This window comes from Dipodomys ordii, unplaced genomic scaffold, assembly GCF_000151885.1.
Source record: "Dipodomys ordii isolate 6190 unplaced genomic scaffold, Dord_2.0 Scaffold64, whole genome shotgun sequence".
Lineage (NCBI taxonomy): Eukaryota > Metazoa > Chordata > Mammalia > Rodentia > Heteromyidae > Dipodomys > Dipodomys ordii.
In genome coordinates this window covers 4,848,530-4,869,587 of record NW_012267280.1, presented here as the reverse complement: position 1 = coordinate 4,869,587, position 21,058 = coordinate 4,848,530, and the positions used below count along the sequence as shown (strand labels likewise).

At 51.2% G+C, this 21,058-nt stretch overlaps 2 protein-coding genes across 2 annotated transcripts in view; both read left to right on the top strand.

Moving 5' to 3' along the window:
* Rexo1 (REX1, RNA exonuclease 1 homolog (S. cerevisiae)) overlaps positions 1–11,279 on the top strand; it is a 43,520-nt gene extending 32,241 nt beyond the window's left edge. The window contains exon 12 of the transcript XR_001175310.1: positions 11,268–11,279. The gene's annotated coding sequence lies outside the window, so the exon portion shown is untranslated. The remainder of the gene's footprint in view (positions 1–11,267) is intronic.
* The window catches only part of Atp8b3 (ATPase, aminophospholipid transporter, class I, type 8B, member 3), a 27,973-nt gene continuing 8,871 nt past the window's right edge, over positions 1,957–21,058 (top strand). The window contains exons 1-23 of the mRNA XM_013022700.1: positions 1,957–2,045; positions 4,090–4,148; positions 4,589–4,677; positions 5,771–5,884; positions 7,057–7,155; positions 7,504–7,565; positions 8,452–8,524; positions 8,620–8,690; positions 9,486–9,568; positions 10,063–10,221; positions 11,163–11,251; positions 12,605–12,795; positions 12,901–13,109; positions 13,643–13,674; positions 13,772–13,928; positions 14,417–14,605; positions 14,690–14,802; positions 17,110–17,274; positions 17,368–17,479; positions 18,773–18,848; positions 19,047–19,158; positions 19,723–20,077; positions 20,170–20,393. Coding sequence (XP_012878154.1) covers positions 1,957–2,045; positions 4,090–4,148; positions 4,589–4,677; positions 5,771–5,884; positions 7,057–7,155; positions 7,504–7,565; positions 8,452–8,524; positions 8,620–8,690; positions 9,486–9,568; positions 10,063–10,221; positions 11,163–11,251; positions 12,605–12,795; positions 12,901–13,109; positions 13,643–13,674; positions 13,772–13,928; positions 14,417–14,605; positions 14,690–14,802; positions 17,110–17,274; positions 17,368–17,479; positions 18,773–18,848; positions 19,047–19,158; positions 19,723–20,077; positions 20,170–20,393 — 2,922 coding nt within the window. The remainder of the gene's footprint in view (positions 2,046–4,089; positions 4,149–4,588; positions 4,678–5,770; positions 5,885–7,056; positions 7,156–7,503; positions 7,566–8,451; positions 8,525–8,619; positions 8,691–9,485; positions 9,569–10,062; positions 10,222–11,162; positions 11,252–12,604; positions 12,796–12,900; positions 13,110–13,642; positions 13,675–13,771; positions 13,929–14,416; positions 14,606–14,689; positions 14,803–17,109; positions 17,275–17,367; positions 17,480–18,772; positions 18,849–19,046; positions 19,159–19,722; positions 20,078–20,169; positions 20,394–21,058) is intronic.

The window sequence follows — 21,058 nt, the reverse complement described above, 5'->3', positions numbered from 1 at the left end:
AAAAAAAAATCAAGTGGCTTAAGTGGTAGAGTGCTAGCTATGGGCAAAAAAGTTCAGGGACAGTGCTACGATAGAAAAGAGAAAGGGAGAATGAAGGAAGGAAGGAAGGAAGGAAGGGAGGAAGAAAGAAAGGAAAAAGATTGGAAGAAAGAAAGGCTGGGTGCCTATAGCTCATACCTGTAATCCTAGCTACTCAGGAGGCTGAGATCTGAGGATCAGGGTTCAAAGCCAGCCCAGACAGGAAAGTCTGTGAGACTCTTCTCTCCAATAAACCATTCAGAAAACTGGAAGTGGTGCTGTGGCTCAAGTGGTAGAGTGTTCGCCTTGAGCTGAAGAGCTGAGGGACAGCTTCCAGGCGGAGTTCAAACCCCACAACCTACAAAACAAAAAAACTCAGCTTCCTAAATAGGATAACAGGTATGAACCACCAGTGACTGGCTAAGAACTCTCTTAAAGGCTCTCAGCACTTTTTTTTTTTTCTTTTTGCGAGTCTTGTGGCTTGAACTGTGGGCCTGGGTACTGTCCTTGAGCTTCTTTTTGCTCAAGGCTAGCGCTCTACCACTTTGAGCCAGTGTCACTTCCAGCTTTTTCTGTTTATGTGGTACTGAGGAATTGAGCCTGAGACTTCATGCATGCTAGGCAAGCGCTCTACCACTTAGCCACATTCTCAGCCCCTGAAATATATGTTTTAACAGTTGTGTAAGGTTTTTTTGGTCGGTGGTTAGGCTTGAAGTCAGGGCCTGGGCACTGTCCATGAGCTCTTCTGCTCAAGGCTAGTGCTTTACCATTTTGAGCCACAGCTCCTCTTCTGGTGGTTAATTGGAGATGTGTCTCCCAGACTTTCCTGCCTGGACTGGTTTGGAACCGTGATCCTCTCTAAGATTTCCTTAGGCCTCACCTTCTCCCAGGCCCCCACCCCTGGGCTTGGCCTTGTCCCAGGGCCCTGATCCCATCCCTGCCTCCCTCTTCAAATCTCTGATAGGCCCCACATTCTCCCCCTGCTCCTTTCCTGAGCCTGATCTCCCCGCTGTCCTAACCCCACTAGGTCTGGTGTTCTACTCTAGTCCCACCCAGACACTCCAGTTCTTTGCAAAGCAAAGTGACATTCTCTAGAGCACCCAGACAAGGCCCTGCTTTCCCCACCAAGCCAGCCTCCTAACTTGGTCCCGCCCCCAGGACAGGCTTCAGCCCTGCCCCACTCTGAAATTAGACTAGGCCCCGCCTTTCCAGGCCATTCCCCCTCCCCAACAGGCCTGCCTTCTGAGTTGGCCCTGCCCCTGCGGGAAGGCCAGCTCCACCCCACTCTGGAAGAGACTAGCTCCACCTTCCTGGCCATGCCTTTTGAGCCACTCCCCATCCCTAGGATGGTCTTTTCTCTGCAAGGCCATCCTATGCCCTGCCTCCTGGTTTGGCCTCCCTCCCTCCTTTCAGCAACGCCTTCCTCCTTGGCCCCTCCCACAGCACACTTGTGCCCCGCCCCCCCGCCCCCTTTCTTTGCCTGCCTCTGGTGGCCTACTGTCACCAATGAGCCCCATTGCCACTGCTGGAGAAGCACTCAGGTTTCTGGCTAATGGTGTGTCTGGTTATTGAGAATGGAGTAGGAGGAAACAACATGGTACTTCTGTCCCCAAATAAACTTTTTTTGTGGGGGAGGGCTTCTGACATCTGAGCAGCTTTTCCAACCCCAGGTCCCCCTCACTGGATCTTTGTGTATCCCCACCTCTCCTCCTTTCCTCTGCCTGAGCACCAGTCACACCAGCCTCACGTGTCCTTATTTGGGAAATTGGCACTGGCTGGCTTAGGACCCCCAGAGGACCAGAGCTGGCCCAGAGCCAGGCCCAGCCTAGCCTACCAGGCCCTGGGGACACAGATGAGTCATAGCTCTGGGGAGATTTGAGGTTCAGCAGATGAGCCAGACCGAGAGAAAAGTAGAGTAGAAAAGTGACCAGAGCCAGGATGGGGGACATCCCAGAGATAGGGAGTATTTCAAAGAGGCACGGGATCCAGCCTGGATGGACTAGAAAGTATGAAGTACAACCTGAAGGGTAAGCAAACACTGACCAGGCTGGTGGGAAGGATGACTGGTGGAGGAGGAATCCTAGAGCTGTGTATGGAGGGAGGCGATGAAGGGGATCTTCCTCTGAGATCCCCACTCTCAGGGGGCTATTTTCTGTGGGCCCACCCCAATTCCCACTTGGGCCCAGCCTCATGGCTTCAGTCACCTCAACATTTCCTTCAGGCAGGACTCTGACCAACTAACTACCTTCAGGGTGGGACATAGACCAGACAAGAACCCATGAAGCTTCTTGGCCTTAAGATGCTCTCAGTGGTCACCAGTGATTTGCACAGCTGGGGGCCCAACCAGGCATCCGCACCTAGGAGGGGCTCATTTAATACACAGAGATAAATGTTTGAGAACCCAGGTTCTAGGCTCAGTGCCCACATCTTGCATTCCCTGTGTACCTTCTACCTGTATTTCACAGACCTTCCTGTCCAGGCTGGCTTTGAACCACAGTTCTCAGATCTCAGCCTGGCCAGAGCTTGGCAAGGAAGGATCTATGAGCCTACTGATGAGGTAGGGGGTGGGGGTCATTTGGGGAGCTTCTCCCATTTAAGGGTGATTTGTATGGCTTCATGGGGTTGGATCAAGCCCCCGCCTGGAGATTCCTGAATCTGTTAGTGGCTTGTTGTAAATCCCCACTCTTCTGAGGGTGACTGTATCTGGCAGAATCCTCCTCCAGCAACTCTAAGCCCAGACCTCTTAGTGGTGGACACTCTTTAGATACATTGCTCTGATAAAGCCTATAACCTTAGGCCCTGTTTGGTCAGTCAGCACACATGGATTGAACTCTTAAATGGGACAGGAGAGTCACTGAGATGACTGAAGGCGGTGATAGAGGTCATCAGTAAGAGGCAAGAGGGCTGGGCCATGGGCCATGGCTAAATGATGGTAGTTGGGGAGGTAAGGCCAACCCAGAGTGGTGGATGAATTTGGAACTGCTTGGATCTGAAGTTGTTCCTGAGAGAACACTTAGCTAACGTCTGGGCCTTCATAGCCCAGGTAAAGACTGCAGATGGATACCCATGTCTGGTGGGAGATGACATTTATTATTTGTTTATTTAGTACCAGTACCAGGGCTTCCTCCTGCTTTATTTTTTGTTGTTGTTTACTGGTCCTGAGTTTTTTTTTTTTTTTTTTGGGTTCGGTCGTGGGGCCCCAACTCTGGGCCTGGGCACTGTCCCTCAGCTCTTCAGCTCAAGGCTAGCGCTCTACCACTTGAGCCACAGCGCCACTTCCGGCGTTTTTCTTTTTGTTTATGCGGTGCTGAGGTATCGAACTCAGGGCCTCAGGCATGCAAGGCAAGCGCTCTACTACTGAGCCGCCTTCCCAGCCCCTGGTCCTGAGTTTTGAACTCAGGACCTGGGCTCTGTCCCTGAGCCGCTCTGTGCTTAAGGCTAGCTCTCTACCACTTGAGCCATTTCAGGCCTTTTCTGTTTGTGTGGCACTGAGGAATTGAACCCAGGGCTTCATGCATGCTAGGCAATCACTCTACCACTAAACCACATTCCCAGCCACTTGCTTTGTGTTTTGCTCAAGGCTGGTCCTCTACCATTTGAGCCACAGCTGTACTTCTGGTTTTTTGGTAGCTAAATGGAGATTTAGAGTCTCATAGACTTTCCCATCGGGGCAGGCTTTGAACCACAATCCTCAGATCTTTGCCTCCTCAGTAGTCTCCCCAGGGGTGAGCCACAGGTACCCTATAGGTTCTGAGCTGCTTCTTTCTTTTCTTTTCTTATCTTTCTTTTTCTTTTTTTGTCTGTCATGGGGCTTGAACTCTGGGTGTGAGAACTGTCCCTGAGCTCTTCAGCTCAAGGCTAGCACTCTACCACTTGAGCGATAGCACTACTTCTGTGTATGTGGTACTGAGGAATCAAACCCGGGGTTTCATGCACGCTAGGCAAGCACTCTATCACTAGGCTACATTCCCAGCCCCTGTTCTGACTTTCTTAAAAGCAGACTAACAGATAACATCCAGCAAGGGCTGGGACTACAGTGTGACCTTGACGCTGAGTCTTCTCCCCCAACAGCCCCATCAGCATAGACCCTGGTAATGACTGTGAAGATGTGGAAGACAACGAGAACACAGGTGCCATGCTGAATCAGGGTTGGGGGACGGGGAGGGAGGTGGGAAGAGAGGGGACAAAGAGATGTCAGGCACTATCAACCTTGTTTGGGGCTGTTGATTGGATTACAAACCCTCTTATTGATGAAAGGAGGCTGCCCTAGCTGAGCATGATGCCAGGCCACAGTTTACCTGGTCTGTAAAATCAATGGATGTCAGTGGTTCTCTAAGTACCTGTTCTCTAGTGGAAGAGTTACTCTTGAGATCCATGTGTGCCAGTGCCTTTGGAGCACAGTGCAGGGACTGAGACGGGCCCCCAGCGTGGCCCTCACTCCCTCCTGTTTGTTGCTGAGCTCCTTGGACATCCCCAGCATCCAGCGCTCCTGGGGGCATATTAGTTATCCTCTAAGGCTTTGTTAGGGTGTTTGTCTGCTTTAGAAATGCTTAACTTTCTCCCACTGCAGCATTCACCTGGGAGGTGAAGGCCAACAACTGGGACTTTCACACCAAGTTCAAGGAGAAGTTCCTGTGCTGGCAGAAGAAAAAGTACAAGGTGGGCAGGGAGACTACCACCCTGATAGAGCCCAGGCCCCATCCTCTCTATTCAATAAGGTCTCTTTATCTCCTACCATCCCCTGGCGGGCTGCCAGGATCTCCCCATGGGGAGAGTTTGTTTTCAGACTAAGAGTCTTGCTTGTCACATTACTTGTGTGTGTGTGCGTGTGCGTGTGCATGTGCGTGTGCACGCATGCATGCATGTGCACGTGCGCTCACTCAGAGCCTGGGTACTGTCCTTGAGCTTTTTTCTTTTTGGTAATGAGGCTTGAATTCAAGGCCTGGGTGCTGTCTCTGAACTCTTCTGCTCCAGGGTAGCTCTCTACTACTTTGAGCCACAGCTCTACTTCCAGTTTTCTGGTAGTTAACTGGAGATAAGAGTCTCATGGCTTTCCTGCCTGGGCTGGTTTTGAATCACAATCCTTGGATCTCAGCCTCCTGAGTAGCTAGGTTTACAGATGTGAGCCACTGGTGCCCGGCTGCTTGTTATTTTCATTGTGATCCTGAGAAAGTAGTGCTGTTCTTATCAAATCATGACTTTTTTTTTTAAAACTTTACCCATGGGCATTAAAGTAAATTAATACACAACTCTACCAGCACACAGTGTCAGAGTCCTCTCTAGAATCTCATGAGAGAGGAGTCTCACTTTTTTTTTTTGTGCTGGTACTGAGGCTTGAACTCAATGCCAGGGTACTATACCTTTGCTCAAAGCTGGTGCTCTACCACTTGAGCCAAAGCTCCACTTCCAGCTTTTTTTTGAGGGGGGATGTTAATTGGAGATAAGAGTCCCATGGACTTTCCTGCCCCAGCTTGCTTTGCATCTTGATCTTCATATCTTGGCCTCCTGAGCAGCTAGAATTACAGCTGTGAGCCACTGTGTCACTGTGTCCAGCTAGTCTTTCATTTTGGGCAATATTGTTGACACAATTTAATTAATGCTGACCCAGCAGAGACTCTGGAAACACTGGTTCAGTGGATGCTCCCTTAATGTTGTCTGTGGCCACTCTGGCAAGGCAGGGATGGGGTGACTGGCCCCAAGAACCCTTAGGCCTGGGTAGCGCCCCATTCACTGACTGATGTTCTCCTTCTAGACCAACGCCATCCACACAGCCAAGTATAATTTCTTCTCCTTCCTGCCACTGAACTTGTATGAGCAGTTCCACCGTGTGTCCAACCTCTACTTCCTCCTCATCATTATCCTGCAGGTGAGGCAGGGTGCAGGGCTGACTCCTCCAGAAGTCCACCGGAGCACTCTGGCTGTTTACTGTATGATGAGCCAATTAATATCTGACTTCTCCCTCACACTGCCTTCCCGCTTCGTGTGTCCCTGGCATACGAGGTGAAGCTGAATAGTGAAGGGGGAGAAGACAGCCACCTCCCTCCAGGTGGGATTGTCTTGGCCACACAACACCCTTAGCCTCTGTGCCCATGTGGCTGGCCTCAGACTGGGGGAGCCAAGGAGTCCTGATGGTTTTTCAGAACCTACCAGGCCATTTCCTGGCATCTGAACAGCAGGGACTCATGGTGTATGTGGAGGGCAGTCATCTAGCCAGGACCCTGTCTTCCTCTCCTGGAGCCCCCTACCTGCTCAGCATTTTGATTCTCTGCCCTCTTTTATGGTTTTATTTTTTTTTTTGTCAGTACTGGGGCTTGAACTTAAGGGCTGGGTGCTGTCTCTGAACTTTTGTGCTCAAGGCTAGCAGTCTACCACTTTGAGTCACAGCATCACTTCTGGTTTTGGGGTAAAGAGTCTCATGGAGCCTGGTGCCGGTGGCTCATGCCTGTGATCCTAGCTACTCAGGAGGCTGAGATCTGAGGATTGTGGTTCAAAGCCAACCTGGGCAAGAAAGTCCATGAGACGCTTATCTCTAATTAACCACCAGAAATCTGGAAGTGGCACTTTGGCTCAAGTGGTAGAGTGCTAGCCTTGAGCTGAAGAGTGACCAGGTTTAGAGTTTCTTGAATGGGCTGTCTTTGAACCATGATCTCAGCTTCCTGAGTATGTGGGATTAGAGTGCCTGGCCTTGGTTTTATTTGTTTGTTGTTTAGTGGTTGTGTGTGTATGTGTGTGTGTGTGTGTGTGTATACATTGTCTTTTAGCTTTTTTGCTCAAGGCTGGAGATCTACTGACCACTTGAGCCACACCCCCACTTCCGACTTTTTTGCTGGATAATTGATTCAGTCTATACAAGGAACCAATGGACTGGGTCTGGAAACAGACTGTGTGGTCTGGTGTGCTTGGACCAGAGGAGCACGATGGAACCCAGACCTGAAGAGTGGCCAGAGAAAGAGGGCTACAGGAGTAGGCGATAGAAGGAGAGTGGCCCGCAGGGCAGGAAGGCAGGAAGTGACTGACACAACCTTCCCAACCCTGCAGGGCATCCCGGAGATCTCCACGCTGCCTTGGTTTACCCTCTTTGCACCATTAGTCTGCCTCTTCCTTATCCGGGCTACTCGAGACTTGGTGGATGATGTTGTAAGTTAGGGTGACACTGGGGATGTGAGATCATGGTGGGGGGGGGTCCAGAGTCCTGGTCCCACCACTGCTGGCCTTAATGTATTGGTCATGAGTCTGAGAATGATGGCCTTGGTGGCTATGTTGGGCTCTGCTATTCTTGTCCTGCATCCTGGTGTGCAGAATCCTCTGTCCTATTAGCCATCGGCCGTGGTGGCCCCCTGTGTTTGGCCTGTAGGCCTCATCCTGGGAACCCTGGACAGTGTTGGGTGGCCCTGGCTGGCAGGGGCTGGCCAGTTACCTGGGCAAGCAAGGTGGGGACAGTGGGAGGGGCAAGACCACCTCTCTGATCCCATCCTGTTGGTCCAGGGGCGGCACAGGAGTGACCATGCCATCAACAACAGGCCGTGCCAGATCCTGAGTGGAAAGAGGTGAGGCTGGAGGCGGCCATGGAGGACCATCCTGGACATGTTGGCCAGGATGTAGTCATAGTGAACAGGGTGCCAACAGAATGGTTGGTACCTTCTGTGCTCCAGATCAAGTTCCAGGCTTGTATTTTTTTTTTTTTTGCCAGTCCTGAAGCTTGAACTCTGGACCTAGGTACTGTCCCCGGGCTCCTTTTGTTCAAGGCTAGCATTCTACCCCTTGAGCCACAGAGCAAGCCACTTCTGGCTTTTTCTTTGTTTTTGTTTTTTTTTTGTCGGTCGTGGGGCTTGAACTCTGGGCCTGGGCGCTGTCCCTCAGCTCATCAGCTCAAGGCGAGTGTTCTACCACTTGAGCTACAGCGCCACTTCCGGTTTTCTGGTGGTTTATTGGAGATAGGAGTCTCACGGTCTCTCCTGCCCAGGCTGGCTTTGAACCACGATCCTCAGATCTCAGCCTCCTGAGTAGCTAGGATTACAGGCATGAGCCACCAGCGCCCGGCACTTCTGGCTTTTTCTACAATTATTTGGAGATAGTCTCACAGACTTTTCTGCAGGGGCTGGCTTTGGACTGCAATTCTCAGATCTCAGCATCCTGAGTAGCTAGGATTACAGATGTGAGCCATTGGCACCTGGAGGGCCTGCATTTATTAGGCACCTAATGTCTACCTGGCCACTGGGATCATGACAAAAAATATCAGTTACCTGGGCTCAGGGGAGGGCAAGGGAAGGCGGGGAAACACTTGGATAAGGGACCCTGGAAGTCACTGGGCAGAGAGAAGAAGAACTCATGGAACTTGGGGAGGCAGCTGCTGAGCAGAGAGGGCCTTGCGCAGGACTCAGAGACCGGGCCTGGGAAGGAGTTGGAGCCCTCTCACACCCCCCCTCCCTGCAGCTTCACTTGGAGAAAGTGGAAACACATACAAGTGGGAGACGTGGTGTGTCTGAGAAAGGACAGCATAGTACCGGTGAGTAAGTGTTACCTCCTGTAAGTGCTCCAGGAGAGGCTCCTCAGCCCATCCGCCATCCCCTACAGTCCTGTCTCCTTCCTGTCCCATTCCAGGCCGACTTGCTCTTGCTAGCCAGCACAGAGCCCAGCAGCTTGTGCTACGTGGAGACAGCTGACATTGATGGGTGAGAAACCGTAATATCAGCAGGATGCGGTGGCTCATGCCTATAATTGGAGCTACTCAGGAAGCTGAGATCTGGGGGTCACAGTTCAAAGCCAGCTGGGGCAGGAGAGTCAGTGAGACCCTTCTGTCCAATTATCTACCAGAAAACCAGAAGTGAAGCTGTGGTTTAAGTGGTAGAGTGCTATCCTTGAGCAAAAGAGCTCAGAGACAGCACCCAGTCCCTGAGTTCAGGCCTCATGACTGACCAAAAAGAAAAAGAAAAAGCTAAACATGGAGCTGTGGCTCAAATGGGAGAGAGCTGGCTTTGAGCATAAAAGCTCAGGGACAGTTGCAGGCCCTGAGTTCAAGCCCTAGGATTGACACATGCACACACATACATCATCATCACATAAAAAAGAAGGAAAAGAGGCTGCAGCATCCCTAAGCCAGAAAAACAGAAGAAAGACACCAATCAGCTGACTCCTGTCTCCAGCTTTCCCGTGAACATTTATGTGGGCACAGAACAGGCTTTCCCAGCCAACAGGGGCATAAAATACAGGAGGCCCCACTCCAGAGGAGGAGATCTGCCTTCCGGCCACCACAGTATCTGCTAGCTTAGGCCCTGACCTGGGCCTTTTGTGCTGTATGATCTCTGGCAAATCCTCTCTGGGCCTCAGCCTTCTAGTCTACATCTGGAACAGGATAGAAGCACAGCAAATGTGTTCACTATCTCTGAGAGAAGGTGTGGCTCTTTACCCCAGGGTGTCAGCCATCTTTTCATCACCTTCTGTACTTTCCTGCCTTTCCTTGTTACCAGGGAGACCAACTTGAAGTTCAGACAGGCGTTGACAGTCACCCATCAAGAACTGACCAGTGCTACAAAGATGGCGTCCTTCCAGGGTGAGTGGGAAGAGAGAATCCTATGCACACATCTGGGCCTATGCCCCTCCTATGGCTTTGATGATGGTGGTAGGTGTTAAGTGGGGCCTAGTGCCCAGCCAGAATTGGGTGCATTTGCCACCCTGTAAGGTCTAGTAGCTTTTTCATGCCCCGTGTGTGTGTGTGTGTGTGTGTGTGTGTGTGTGTGTGTGTGTATAAAACTGCTATTATAAAGGTAATGTACAGAAGGGTTACTGTTTCTTAAGTCAGGGATGTTGGGATATGTGTGCAAAGTCCATGAGGCCATGAAACAAGTCTTGGAGTGTTCTAGGGGAAACCAGGGTATGCAATGCCCATAGGTACCCGAGGACACCCCAGGGTCTGTGAGGGTGATTGGAGCCGGACGGTGGTGGGAGCATTCCCCCTACTTCAGTTGGGAAGGCGTGGCAGAGTCTGTAGCTGGGATCAGGGGTGCAGGTTTGCCATCCCACCTGCTGACTGCCATGTGTCCACAGGCACTGTGAGGTGTGAGGACCCCAACAGCCAGATGCACCAGTTTGTGGGGAGCTTGGAGTGGAACCACAGGAAATATCCCCTGGACATTGGGAACCTGCTCCTGCGTGGCAGCAAGATCCGCAACACTGATGCCTGCTATGGCCTGGTCATCTATGCTGGTACAGCAGCATGTGACAGCCAAGGGGGGTGGAGTGCAAGGAACAGGGCTAGGCATGACCGTGATGGACCCGTGGAGAGACGTGGGCTCCTGTGGTTTGGCTTCTCTGTAAGAAGGAACATGGATCAGAAAATATGGAGCTTTGGGCTGGAAAGGTGGCTCCGTGGTATAGTGCTTGCCTTGCATGCCTGAGGCCCTGGGTTCGATTCCTCAGCCCCACATAAGCAGAAAGAAAAAAAGCCAGAAGTGGCGCTGTGGCTCCAGTGGTAGAGCACTAGCCTTGAGCTGAAGAGCTGAGGGACAGCACCCAGGCCCAGAGTTCAGGCTCCACAACCAGACCCCCCCCCAAAAAAAAGAAAAAGAAAATATGGAGCTCTCTCTGGGCTATGGCTTGTCAGCCTTCTCCCCTTTCAGGGTCTAGACCCTGAAGTTGGAAGGCTGCTGGATGATTGGGTGGATGGATGAATGGCTGGATGAATGATGAGTGGATGAGTGGATGGATGGGATGGAGGTGGGGAGAGTGAATGAATAGATGAGTGGGTATACAGATGGCTATGTGGTCAGGGTGTATGGAGGATGGATGGATGGATGGATGGATGAGTGGTGGGTGAGTAGATGGGTGAGTGGATGGATGAGGTGGGTGGAGGGCCAGAAAAGTGAGTGAATAAGTAGATGGGTGGGTAAATGAATGGATATATGGATGGATAAGTGGATGAACTGATGAAGGATGGCTATGTGGATGGGTGGGAGCCGATGGATGGGGGATGGAAAGTTGGATGGATGGGTGGATAGACAAATAAATGGATAGATGGATGTGGGATGGGTGGTTGAGTAGATGGATGGAGGGTAGATAGATGGTAATAGATGGTTAAGTGGATGGATGAATGGATGGGCAGACAGATGGATGGGGAATGGTTGGCTGGATGGCTATAAATCTTGCAGGTGTTGACACAAAGATCATGCAGAACTGTGGCAAGATCCACTTGAAGAGGACTAAGCTAGATCTCCTCATGAACAAGCTGGTGATCCTGGTGAGCTGACAACCAGAGCTTTTGTGGGGAGACATTGGGGAGTCTAGAGGAAGACCCCCTACCCTACTGATAGAAACCTGGAGTTGCTATCTTCTGTTCCTTGGTTTCCTTCCTCATACAATGATCAGGTTTATTCCAAGAGCAAGTCTTTGTTGACAGAGAATCTTTGTTTCAGTAGTGTTTAAAAACAGCCAGGTACTGGTGGCTTATGCCTGTAATCCTAGCAACTCAGGAAGCTGAGATCTGAGGATCGTAGTTCAAAGCCAGCCCAGGTAGTAAAGGCTATGAGACTCTTCAATTAAGCACCAGAAAACTGGAAGTGGCACTGTGGCTCAAGTGGTAGAGCACTCACCATTGAGCTGAAGAGCTCAAGGACAGCAGGCCCAGAGTTCAAGACCCATGACCACCACCACCAACAACAAAAAGTTAGCATGGGGCTATAGCTTAGTGGTTCTGTTTTTGCCTAGCATGTGAGCAGCTCTGGATTCTCTTCACAAAATTACCAGAAAAAAAGTTTCATGAAGTAAAATTTTTTTTTGTCGGTTGTGGGGCTTGAATGAAGTAAAATTTGATTTCGACATTTTCCAAATCTATAAGAAAAAAGCCTCACCTATTACCTGCAATGAAAGGGAACCATCTATAAGTCTTTTCATAATTATCTTCATAATTTATTTTTGTGCTGATACTGAGACTTGAACTCAGGGCCTGAGCACTGTCCTTGAGCTTTTTAAGACTAGCATACTACCACTTGAACCACAGATCCACTGCTAGCTTTTTTTTTGGGTCAGTCATGGGGCTCGAACTCTGGGCCTGGGCACTGTCCTTCTGCTCATCAGCTTAAGGCTAGCACTCTACCACTTGAGCCCCAGTGCCACTTCCAGCTTTTTCTGATTATGGTACTAAGGAATGGAACCCAGGGCCTCATGCAAGCAAGGCAAGAACTCTACCACTGAGCCACCTTCCCAGCCCCACTTCCAGCTTTTTCGTGGTTGATTGGAGATAAGTTTATCATAGATATTCCTGCCCTAGCTGGCTTTGATCCTCAGATGTCAGCCTTCTTGAGTAGCTAGGATTACAGGCATGAGCCACCAGCACCTTTGTGATTTTTATGTGTCACTCTAGTAAAAAATAAATCAGCCACAAAATCCAGGCAAAAGCTCTGCGAGTATCCCCCCTCTGGTCCCTTCCTGACCCATCTTTGCTCTCCGCTATCTGTTCCCATTCTCATGGCAGATCTGAGGATTATCTTCTCCCAACTTTGTCCTTTTACATGTCCCCACTGACAAATCTCTGAGGTTCTCGAGGCCCTTTCAGGCTCTCCCATACCTCTTTATCTCAATGCCCACCTTCTAGATCTTTCTGTCTCTGGTGGCCATCTCCTTGGCCTTGACCCTGGGCTTCAGTGTCATGATCAAAGACTTCAAATGGAAGCACCACTATCTGTCTGTCAAGCACACGAGGACGGAGATTCTGGAGTCCTTCTTGATTTTCTGGAGCTTCCTCATCCTGCTCAGCACCGTGGTGCCCATGTCTTTGTTTATCATGTGAGTCATGTGGTTGGCCAGGACTGTGCCCATTTCTCAGATGGGATAAATGGAGGCCTCCTGAGGGCCGGACAGGTAGGAATGTGACGGGCCATGAATTTGCAGAACGGAATTCATCTACCTGGGCCACAGCCTATTCATCAACTGGGATGCGGGGATGTACTACAAGCCGCTGGCCATGCCCGCCAAGGCCCGTAGCACCAGCCTTAACGACCAGCTGGGCCAAGTGCAATATATCTTCTCAGACAAGACGGGCACGCTCACACAGAATGTCCTGACCTTCAAAAAATGCTGTATCAACGGCCACATCTACGGTGGGGCATGCCTGGCCCCCCTTCTGCTCTCCCCTGCTCCTTTCTGTGGAGGGAGGGTCCCCCAATACCTGATTCAGGGGCTGGGTGCCCAAGATCAAGGGTTACAAGGGTCTTCAACTTCAACCGCAGATCAGGGCCATAGGGCTCCAGGTTTGACTGGTGACATTGGGGTACCCCCTTGGAGGGAGGCTAAGCTTGGGGGGAGGGGGAACAGGCTGTGGGACCCTGAGTATGGGCTCCCAGGCAGCAAAGTTCTGAAGAATTCTTTTTCTTTTTTTTTTTTGTGCCAGTCCTGGGGCTTGAACTCATGGCCTGGATGCAGTCCTTGAGCATTTTTGCACAAGGCTAGTGCTCTACCACTTGAGCACAGCTCCACTTCCAGCTTTTTGTTGGTTCATTGGAGATAAGAGTCTCATAGGCTTTCCCTGCCTGGGCTGGCTTTGAACTGTGAACTTCAGATTTCAGCCTTCTTGAGTAGCGAGGATTACAGGCTGAGCCGTCAGCGCCCAGCTCTGAAATATTTGTTTTCTTAGGTCCTGAGGATGAGGATGGGACCCCCCGTCAGGTAAGCCCCCGGCCTTGCCCTTCTGGCAGGTAGAGGGATGGACAGGGACCCACTTAGAGGCAACCTGTCCTGTCCCTGTCCACTGCCCCTCACCCAGGAGATGCCCTACATGTGGAATGAATTTGCAGATGGAAAATTCCTTTACTACAACAAGCAGCTACTACACACAGTGCGGCACAGACAGGATGGAGTGGTGCAGGAGTTCTGGCGCCTGCTCGCCATCTGCCACACGGTGATGGCCCAGGAAGAAGACAGTGAGTGCAGATCCAGCCTGTGATGACTCGGGCCTGGGGGACTCCCACCAAATCCCTGACCCCAGCCCAGCCTCCTCCCAGGTTCTTGTTGTAGCCTGACTGTGCCCAGCACCTCATCCCAGGCTGCCCAAGCCATGCTGGCCTGGAGCCGAAAGAAGATGGCTCAGAGCTGTTCGCTCATGCCTGCCATCCTAGCTACACTGGGGGCAGAGATCTGAGGATCAAGGTTCAAAGCCAGCCCAAGCAGGAACGTCTGTGAGACTCTTAGCTCCAATTACTATTGAAAATGCTGGACGTGGAGCTGTGGCTCAAGTGATAAGAGTGCTAGCCTTGAGCAAAAAAAAAAATCTCAGGGACAGCATCCAACCCTGAATTCAAGCCCCAGGAAAGGCATAAAAAGAAGAGTCTGTATCAGCAAGCAGGGAGGGAAAAAGGGGGTGAATTCTTGCTTCCTTCCCCACTTCCCTGCCTGTCTCTTCCCATGCCAGACCAATTGTTGTACCAGGCAGCTTCCCCTGATGAGGAGGTGCTGGTTACTGCGGCCAGGAACTTGGGCTACGTGTTCAGGTCCCGCACTCAGGACACTATCACGGTGCTGGAGCTGGGAGAGGAGCGTGTCTACCAGGTGCTCGCCATGATGGACTTCACCAGCGATCGCAAGCGGATGTCTGTGCTGGGTGGGCACCACCACTCCCCACCCCCAGCTGGGAGGCCCGGCCGGGGAGTGTGTGTACCAGCCAAGTCTCTCTATCTTCCCACAGTCAGGAACCCCGAGGGTTCCATCTGCCTCTACACCAAGGGCGCCGACACAGTCATCTTGGAGCGCTTGTACAAGAGGGGTGAAATGGAGGAGACCACAGAGGAAATCTTGGCTGTGAGTCTTGGCTGGGAGAAAAGTTGCTGCTGCTGGTAGTGTGTGTGTACAAGGGGAAGAAGAAAGATAAATAGCACATATAAAGAATGGTAGTAGGCCCTTAGGGCAGCCGTGTACAAAGCATTGTACAAAGCATTTCTTCCCTCCCACCTCCCATCTATCTGCAGAGGCTGGGTGGGGGCTGAACTCCAAGGTATACCTACTCAGAGAGGGCCTCTTTCTCTAATTGCCTTGTGAGCCAGGCACTGGTGGCTCACACCTGTAATTCTAGCTACTCAGGAGGCTGAGATCTGAAGATCGCAGCTTGAAGTCAGCTGGGGCAGGAAAGTCCATGAGACTCTTATCTCCACCAGAAAACCGGAAGTGGCACTGTGCTCAAAGTGGTAGAGTGTTAACCTTGAGCAAAAAAGCTCAGGGACAGCATCCAGGCCCTCAGTTCAAGCCCCATGACCAACCAAAACAACAACAACACCAAAAACAACAAAAACCTTATGGGTGGATTGGATCTTGACTTTGGATATCCATCCCACCCACCCACCCCCCAGCCCCGGTGCAGTCTCCCAGCCAATCCTGGGTTCTAGGAGACACTCATCCCTTCCTTGCTCAGTCTTTCTTCTTTGCAGGTAAAGCTGAGATTCCTCAACTCAACCTTTGCTTGTATGCTGGTCTTGAGGCTTGAACTCACAGCCTGGATGCTATCCCCTGAGCTTCTTTTACCATTTGAGCTCCAGCTCCACTTCTGGTTGTTTTTTTTCCCCCCTGGTCATGGGGCCTGAACTCTGGGCCTGGGCACTGTCCCTCAGCTCTTTACCTCAAGGCTAGCGCTCTACCACTTGAGCCACAGCACCACTTCCAGCTTTTCTGTTTATGTGGTACTGAGGAATTGAACCCAGGGCCTCATGCATGCAAGGCAAGCACTCTACCACTGAGACACCTTCCCAGTCCCACTTCTGGTTGTTTTGATAGTTAATTGGAGATCAGTGTCTCATGGACTTTCTTGCCTGGTCTGGCTTTGAACTGCAGTCCTCAGATCTCAGCCTGAGTATCTAGGATTATAGGCATGAGCCACAGTTCCTGAAGCTGAGCACTTTCTGTCTCTTGTTAGCCTCTGTCCTTTGGCCTCTCCTTGGGGCCCCAGGATCCCAGTGACTAGCTTGCCATCCCCTGGGCCTAGGTGACCCCTTGGGACCTTGGCACAGTGCTTTTCCAGATGCCTTTGTAATTCACAGTCTTTTGGTCCTCAAGGGCCAGCTACACCTTTCTGATGCCTTTCTGATCTCAGTCCCCTGCCATGGGGGCCACCCCTACACCTCTTCCCTCTGGTCTAGTCTGCATCTACAGGGCTAGAGGCATCTATGTCTAGCCTGAGGAACACCCCCCAAAAGGTTTCACTGAGGGGTCTGCAGGGTGATCTGCTCTGCCTAGTGAGAAGCAGGTGTTTGGTTCTAGAATAAAGACCCAGAGCCCAGGAGTTCAGCAAAATGCACAAACCACTCTATGGGATGAGTGGGGAAAGCGTTCAAGGTACAGATGTACTTGAGGATCCTGACACCGAAAGAGCCCTGCTGTCCAATCTGTGCTATTTCTTATTCTCTGACCCCCATCAACACTAGGGAGGTGGTACCCTGCTAGGGTGCTTGTATCTTGAAGTTTATCCCCTTGGAGATGAGTCCCATGGATGCCAGGTACCAGTGGCTCATGCAGTAATCCTAGATACTCAGGAGGCTGAGATCTGAAGATTGTGGTTCAAAGCCTGCCCGAGAAGGAAAGTTCATGAGACTCTTACCTCCAATTAAGCACCAAAACAGCTGGAGGTAAGGCTGGGGCTCAAGTGTACAGCAATGGCCTTCAGCACAAAAGCTCAGGGACAGCATCCAGGCCCTGAGTTCAAGCCCAAGCACAGGCAAAATAAAAATAAATATATAAGTAAGTCTCATGGACTTTCCTGCCTAGTCTGGCTTTGAACTGTGATCCTCAGATCTCGCCTCCTGCATAGGTAAGATTTACAGGTTTGAGCTCCCAGCTCCCAGCTCAAAATAAATCTTTGACAAGGGCTGGTAAAGTAGCACCACTGGCATCTGGTTTAGAGTACCAGTCTTCAGCAAAAGAGCTCGGAGACAGTGCCTAGGACCTGTGTTCCAGCCCCGAGACTGGCAACTAATAAAATAAAAATAAAGAAAAGCAAGGTATAGGGACTTGTTTCCTGCAGGTAGCCAGGTCCCAGAAAAGGCCTAGCAGCAACAGAGAGACAGAACAAGCAGGTGGGAGGACTAGCTGGGGTAGTGACAGTTCCACTCCCCCACCCAGGACTTTGCAGGGCAGACCTTGAGGACCCTGTGCCTGGCCTACAAGGAGGTGTCTGAGGAGGACTTTGAGGTATGGGAGAGCCAGCACCACAGAGCCTGCCTCCTGCTACAAAACCGGGCACAGGCCTTGTACCAGGTGTACGACAAGATGGAGCAGAACCTCCAGGTGCACAGATAGCCACAGGGACTGAGGGTGGGGCTTTAAAGCCTGGTATTAGAGAGCTCAGTCGGGAGGTCTCCCCCCCTCCCTGCCCTGCAGCTGCTGGGAGCCACAGCCATTGAGGACAAGCTCCAGGATGGGGTTCCAGAAGCCATCAAGTGTCTTAAGGAAGCAAACGTGAAAGTGTGGATGCTCACAGGGGATAAGCAAGGTGGGTTCCCCAGTCCCCACTGCCCTTGTCCCAAGTCCCATTGACTACGTCTCCCATGTGTGTGGATCCAGCATTCCCCTTCAAAAGAGACATAGAGGCCACTGAAAACCCTCAGTGAAAGCCAGGCGCCGGTGGCTCACGCCTATCATCCTAGCTACTCAGGAGGCTGAGATCTGAGGATCGTGGTTCTAAGCCAGCCCAGACAGGAAAGTCTGTGAGACATTTTTTTACAATTACCAAAAAGCCAGGATTGGAGCTGTGGCTCAAGTGCTAGAGCACTAGCCTTGTGAAAGCACACACACACACACACACACAAAACACCCAAGCCTCAGGAACAGTCAGGGTGCCTGCTGAGAATGCACAGTGTGCTGAGGGCTCAGAGAGTATTTTGGTTTTGGAGAAGCATTGCAAGATGGCCTTTTGCAACCTCCATGTGGGCAGTAGATCTAGCTGAGCTAAGTGTTCAAAATAGCTTGCCCGTTGGGTGCTGGTAGTGTATGCCTGTAATCCTAGCTACTCAGGAGGCTGAGGTCTGAGGATCATGGTTCAAAGCCAGCCCAGGTAGACAAATCCATGATACTCATATCTCGAGTTAAAGCAAAAAGCTGGCAGTAGAGGTGTGGCTCAAATGGTAGAATGCCAACTCTGAGCAAAGGGAGAGTGTAAGACTGTACATTCAAAAATGCAAGAAGGGGCTGGGAATGTGGCTTACTGGTAGAGTGCTTGCTTCCCATGCATTCATGAAGCCCTGGGTTTGATTCCTCAGTACCACATAAACAGAAAAAGCCAGTAGTGGTGCTAGTGGTAGAGTGCTAGCCTTGAGCAAAAGAAGCTCAAGGACAGTGCCCAGGTCCCTGAGTTCAAGCCCCAGAACTGGAAAAAAAAATGCAAGAAGCAAACTTTTCAAGATCCTCCTGAAAAATACTAAAGCAGAAAAAAGGATGAGAGTGCGGTACAGGTGGTAGAGAACCTGACTAGTTCAAACCCCAGTATACTTGGGGGGGGAGGGGGGAGGGGGAAGCTTTAGATATGACCTACCTGATGGACCAGCCCTCAAATCCACCTCCTCTGGAGTAGCCCAGCCTAGAGTAGCCTTTTCACTTAGAGCTGCAGACAATGTCTCAGGGCTAGCCCTCATTGGCCAGCCTGGTGATATACTGTGTTTTGAATCAGTCACCATGGTCAGGATCAAGGTACCCTGCTATGATTGGCTGGTGGAGTGGGGTCTAGGTGGCAGAGGGGGTGTGGTCACCAGGCAGGGCTGGGAGGTCTCTGAGCAGGACTGATTTACAGAGACAGCTGTGAACACTGGCTTTGCCTGCCAGCTGCTGACGGAGAACACGCTCATTCTGGAGGACCAGGAGATAAAGTAAGTAGGCATAGGAATGTGCAAGGGACCTGGGGTGTCTATGGCCTGGAGGGCCATCTGAGCATCCTCAGTGTAGTTTTGGATTTGCCTGGCTGGACTCTCAAGGTAGGGGTGAGTGCCACCCCAACCAAGTGGGAAACTGAGGCATGGGTGGGAGGGGAGAGGTGGGAATCACCTCTCACCCCTGCTATCCTACAGCTGCATCTTGGAGACCTACTGGGAGAGCAACAATAACCTTCTGTCCCCGGGGAGAAACTTGAAATCCCTGCCCCAGATCAACATGGCCATGGTCATTAATGGGGACTTTCTGGTTAGTGTTGACTTGGAGCGGACAGTGGGGTCCTTGGTGTAGAGGACAGGGTCTGGTCATGGGGGCCCTAAGCTTACCAGGGATGGGGGTATTGCTGCCATCTTAAATGAAAACTGCCAAGAGAAAATCGGGTGCTGGTGGTTCATGCCAGTTATCCTAGCTACTCAGGAGATTGAGATCTGAGGATCACAGTTCAAAGCCAGCCTGGGAAGGGAAGTCTGTGAGATTCTTGTCTCCATTTTACTAGCAAAAAAAAAAAAAAAAGAGCCAGAAGTAAAACTGTGGCTCAAGCAGTAGAGCACTAGCCTTGAGTACAAAAGCTCAGGGACAGCATGCAGGCCCAGAGTTCAAGCCCCAGGACCAGCAAAAGAAAAAAGGAAAGCAAAAGAAATGCCAAGAGATTGGACCCAGAGAAGCCAGTGCAAGGGAGAGACACAGTCAAGCCTCAAGCCCAGACAGAGGGTTAGTTACACAGGGTCTCAAGACCCCAGGGAGGGATATTCAGTAAAGGAAATAAAGGGTGGCACAGGCCAAATGATGCAGCCCCTTCTCCCCGCTATCCAGGACCAGCTGCTTCTGTCATGGCACAAGGAGCCCCAGGCCCTGGTCCAAAACGTGGTGATGGACAAGACTTGGCAGGAACCTGGCCAGATGAGGAGGGACTTCCGACAGGCTGTGGGGCTCTCCAGGATGTGGCAGAATTCCAGATTCCCACTGGCGCTGGCCTCCCATACCCAAGAGAGTCCCAAGGTGCGACGGGAGCGGGCCTTCGTGGACCTGGCCTCCAGGTGCCAGGTGGTCATCTGCTGCCGTGTGACACCCAGGCAGAAGGCTCAGATTGTGGCACTGGTGAAGAAATACCGGCAAGCAGTCACGCTGGCCATTGGAGACGGGGCCAATGACGTCAACATGATCAAAAGTGGGTGGCGATGGGCTCCAGGTGTGGGGAGGAGGCTGTGGGCAGCCAGCCCGGGGGGCCCAGAGGTCAACAGGCTGTGCTGTCCCCTGCAGCTGCTGACATCGGTGTAGGGCTGGCGGGTCAGGAGGGTATGCAGGCAGTGCAGAACAGTGACTACGTGCTGGCCCAGTTCTGCTTCCTGAAGCAGCTCCTGCTGGTTCACGGACGTCTCTCCTACGTGCGAATCTCCAAGTTCCTCCGCTTCTTCTTCTACAAAACAGCAGCCTGCATGATGGGCCACATTTGGTTCTCCTTCTACAATGGCTTCACTGCCCAGGTGAGTGATGCCGGTGAGAACAGCCCTCCGGGCTGCCTGGTCTCTCCCATAGCTACTAGTCGCAATCATGGGGACACTCAAAACTCCAGGATCCAGCTGAGCGTGGTGGTGCAAGCCTATAATCCCTGAACTCTAGAGGTAGAAGCAAGAAGATGGGGAGTTGGAGGCCAGCCTGGGCTATATAGTAAAAACGTGTCTAGGAATTTTATTTTTATTTTCTTATTTTAATTTTAACTTATTTTAAATTTGTTTTTATTTTTAACTTATTTTACATTTATCTGTGCCAGGACTGTTCCAGAGCTTTTTTTTTTTGCTCAAAGGTTGGTGCTCTACCACTTGAGCCACAGTTCTACTTCCAGCACTTTGGCGGTTAATTGGAGATAAGAGTCTCAAGGACTTTCCTGCCAGGGCTGACTTCAAACCATAATCCTCAGATCTCAGCCTCTCGAGTAGTTAGGATTATAGGTGTGAGCCAGTAGCACCTGGCATTAATCAGTTTTAGTTTATTTAGGCATAACTAGGGGTTGAACTCAGAGCCTTGCTTTTGCTAGGCAGGTGCTCTACCATTTTAGCTATACCCTCAGCCCTTTCATACTTCAGCTATCTTTTGAATAGGATCTTTGCCCTGGCCTCTGACCAAGATCCTCTTATTTATTTATTTTTAA